Here is a 3809-nt window from a genome sequence, read left to right on the forward strand (position 1 = left end):
ACACACACACACACACACACACTCTCTCTCTCACTCTCTCTCACTCACTCACTCACTCACACTCACTCAACACTCACTCACTCACTCATTTACTCACTCACTCACACACTCTCTCTCACACACTCTCTCACTCACTCTCTCTCTCACACTCTCACTCTCTCACACACTCACACTCTCTCACTCACTCACACACTCACACTCTCACTCACACACACTCACTCACTCACTCACTCTCTCACTCACTCCCTCACTCACACTCTCTCTCTCACTCACTCACTCACTCTCTCTCACACTCTCTCTCACACACACACACACACACAGACACACTCACACTCTCTCTCTCTCGCTCACACACTCACTCACTCACTCACACACACACTCACTCACTCACTCACTCACTCACTCACTCACACACTCACACTCTCTCTCTCACACACTCACACTCTCTCACTCACTCACTCACTCACTCCACTCTCTCTCTCACTCACACACACACACACACACTCACTCTCTCTCTCACTCACTCACTCACTCACTCTCACTCATTCACACTCACACTCACTCAACACTCTCACTCACTCACTCACTCATTCACTGACTCACTCACTCACTCACACACACTCACACACACTCACTCACTCTCTCACACACACACTCACTCACTCACTCCATGATCCCAAAACCATCCATCACAGCTTCATAGAGGATCAGCAGATCAAAACAAACTTCTTCATCATCATCATCATCATTATCAGAACAGCAGAATCAGTCAGGAATCACATTCTGATTGTGAGGATTTGGATGACAAGCATGAAACACTTTAGATAAAAAACAACTAGAATATAGAATCTTATAAATATGAATGTCATCCTACTGGCAGCAACAAACATAAGAATACAAATATGCATTTATTTAAATTAAGTGTTCCTATGAGCGACTCATGCCAGAAACATTGTCAATGATGCACAGCAGGAAAAAACATAGCCGTTATGATTTAGTGTCATTTAGGAGGCTTTTATGAGTCAGTGAATGTGTTGTGGTGACTGGCGTAAACGGCACAGAAGCAGACGCGTGTCACTTCCTGTCGTGTTTTTGGCATCTAATCTGAGAAGTGACACTCTAGCAGCTTTCAGGATGCGTCATCGGTGTGAAGAGATCCAGGCCTGTTTCACACATCACAGAGCGGATCATGCTCATTTCTGCTGCAAACTGAGGCTGTTTTCACAGTGAACACTGCCTGATATCAGCAGGAAATAATAGCAAAATACAGTCAGAATGCACTAGAAACAATGCAGCCTTTAAAAAAAAGCAACAAAAGCCTTGTTTGATTAAAAAAATCTGCCACAAAGTGACAGAGACAAACACTTTCTATTTATTCTGACGGAATGAAGATGATTGAAGCTGTTGAGAGCTTCATTTTGGGGTTTGGCTTTTGAACACAATGAGGACAGTTTTAATTCAGTTTTCCTACTTGCACTACAATTCAAAAGTTTATGGTCAAATTTTTTTTTTCTGAAAGAAATTAATACTTTTATTCATCAAGGATGCATTCAATTGATCAAAAGTGACAGTAAAGACATTTATAATGTTACAAAAGATTTCTATTTCAGATCTGTTCTTCTGAACTTTCTATTCAACTGTGAATCCTGAAAAATAAAATGTATCAGTTTCCACAAAAATATTGTGCAGCAGAACCGTTTTCAACATTGATAATAATCAGAAATGTTTCTTGAGCAGCAAATCAGCATATTAGAATGATTTCTGAAGATCATGTGACACTGAAGACTGGAGTAATGATGCTGAAAATACAGCTGCGCATCACAGAAATAAATTACAGTTTAACAGATATTCACATAGAAAACAGCTGTTTTAAATCATACAAATATTTCCAATTTTTACTGTATTTTTGATCAAATAAACACCCATGGTGAGCAGAAGAGACTTCTTTCAGGAACACTACAACCCAAAACTTCTGAACGGTGGTGTATGATAGGAAATACTCTTCCAGAGGCCTTAGAAAAGCTCTAGATCTCTTCAAACCGTCTGTAAACACCAACGTTAGCTTGATGAACACAGTACCCATTAATGATTGGAAAGGATCCAGTGTCTCTTCCGGTCAGTGTGGATTACCATTACCCTTTAAACCTGTGACCTACACAACCCCACTCCCCGGCGCTTTCAGCTCAGCCACTATAAGTGTCCTATCTCAACACCGGCCGCTGAAGGTGCGGGTCGTACCCTTGTCCCAGCATGCGCTCCTTGATGCAGGGCGGGTGGATCTCGCTGATGAGGCACTCCAGAGACTGCAGGCTGCTGCTGAGGCTCTTCCCCTGCGGCCCGCAGCACAGGTACGGCGCAGGCTGCTGGGTGTGCGGATGGAGGCGCGGGGCCATGGTGGAGCCGGCAGGCAGATCCTGAAGGCTGTAACAGTCGCTATCCGGTGTGGCAAGCACGCTATTCCAAGCGGGAGCGAAGAACTGGCCGACCGAGAAGTCGCCATGCACGGCAGGGGATGACGGGAACTTGTCTAGAATGGTTAGACTGGGAGGGTGTGATCTGTAGGAGACCTCGGGCGAGCGGCTGACGACTGCTCCGCTCCCGCTCCCGTACATGTGTGGATAGTGCCGCTGCGCCCAGTAGTCCGCGCTTTGAGTAGGCAGCACAGCTCCGGAATATGCCAGAGCGCTCTGGGCGAAACTCGAATCCAAGAATGAAGGACTGGATTGGACGTTGGACGCATGGCTCATGTGATGGATCACGCCGTGGGACACAACGCTATATGGCCTCTGCCGGTGTCTGCTGCCGCAGGGTGGTGCGTACGGAGCCACTGCCATCTGGATAGGGGAAAGCTTGGCTCGTTTTCCATCGGCGCTCTTCAACACACCTTTGGAGGAAGTCTTGACGATCGCCAGCAAGCCTTGGGAGGGGTGCGAGTACGGGCCCAAGCCCTGGCCGGCGGTGTCCAAGCCGTTGACAGTCCTGCTGATTTGCTTGTGCTGCGGGACCCTGATGTTGGAGGGGAAGATCTTGATTGAAAGGGGGCTGTCGGCTGTTCTTTGTGCATAGGAGTCCAGTTCGGCTGCGGATGGGTAGCGCGTAGAGATCGCCTCACCTGCGGACAAAGAGAAAACGGCATGAATAATTCAACGCTGCATTATTAGACCATGCCTTGAACATTGGGGTGGGGGGGCGGGGGTATAAACAAATAAAACGAAAGAAAGAAATTCTAGGTCTTTTAAAACGAGCACACGTTCATTTGCATGCCTAATATGTCAATAATGCAAAACGTTTCATGTCTCTTAACTCCTTCCCCGCCAGCGTTTTTGGAAAAAGTCGCAAGCACTTTTGATCATTTTCACTAAAATTTCATGGCCCCCAGAATATTTTGTTGTATGAATATCTCAACATGCAATACATCAAAATTAAGATCAGAGCCTCTACTTTTAAACAAATAAATCCGTTTTATTCTAGCTTCAGGCATTCTTTTTTTTATCAACACTTGAATGTAGGTAAGTTTTATAAAAAAAAAGCAACATTTTGAGCAAAAAGCTGAGAAAATCACGTTTTTAATCAAAGACTACATCTGGATCATATTCAGTTCGATGATCAAAGCAAAGATGCAGTCGATCGCTTCCATCAACACCCCCAAAGCTTCACAGTCCTTTATCACTTCTTGGATCGACATTTCACTGGGTAACATTAGGCAGTTTTCATTTATATGCTGTTTATTGTTGATGATCGCATTGTTTTTCCATATGCATCTGCTTACATATGAGATCGCTCGTTTCTGCGTCTTCATCGCCTGTGTT

The 3809-nt window shown here is 45.1% G+C and overlaps 1 protein-coding gene across 1 annotated transcript in view; it reads right to left on the minus strand.

The window, feature by feature from the left end:
• Window positions 1-1909: 1909 nt before the first annotated feature.
• LOC107668628 (protein FAM222A-like) overlaps window positions 1910-3809 on the minus strand; it is a 45902-nt gene continuing 44002 nt past the window's right edge. Inside the window, exon 3 of the mRNA XM_016460575.1 lies at window positions 1910-3112. Within this exon, the coding sequence (XP_016316061.1) occupies window positions 2202-3112 (911 nt within the window). The 3' untranslated portion in view covers window positions 1910-2201. The remainder of the gene's footprint in view (window positions 3113-3809) is intronic.

The sequence above is a fragment of the Sinocyclocheilus anshuiensis genome, unplaced genomic scaffold, assembly GCF_001515605.1.
Source record: "Sinocyclocheilus anshuiensis isolate Anshui unplaced genomic scaffold, SAMN03320099.WGS_v1.1 scaffold116, whole genome shotgun sequence".
NCBI lineage: Eukaryota > Metazoa > Chordata > Actinopteri > Cypriniformes > Cyprinidae > Sinocyclocheilus > Sinocyclocheilus anshuiensis.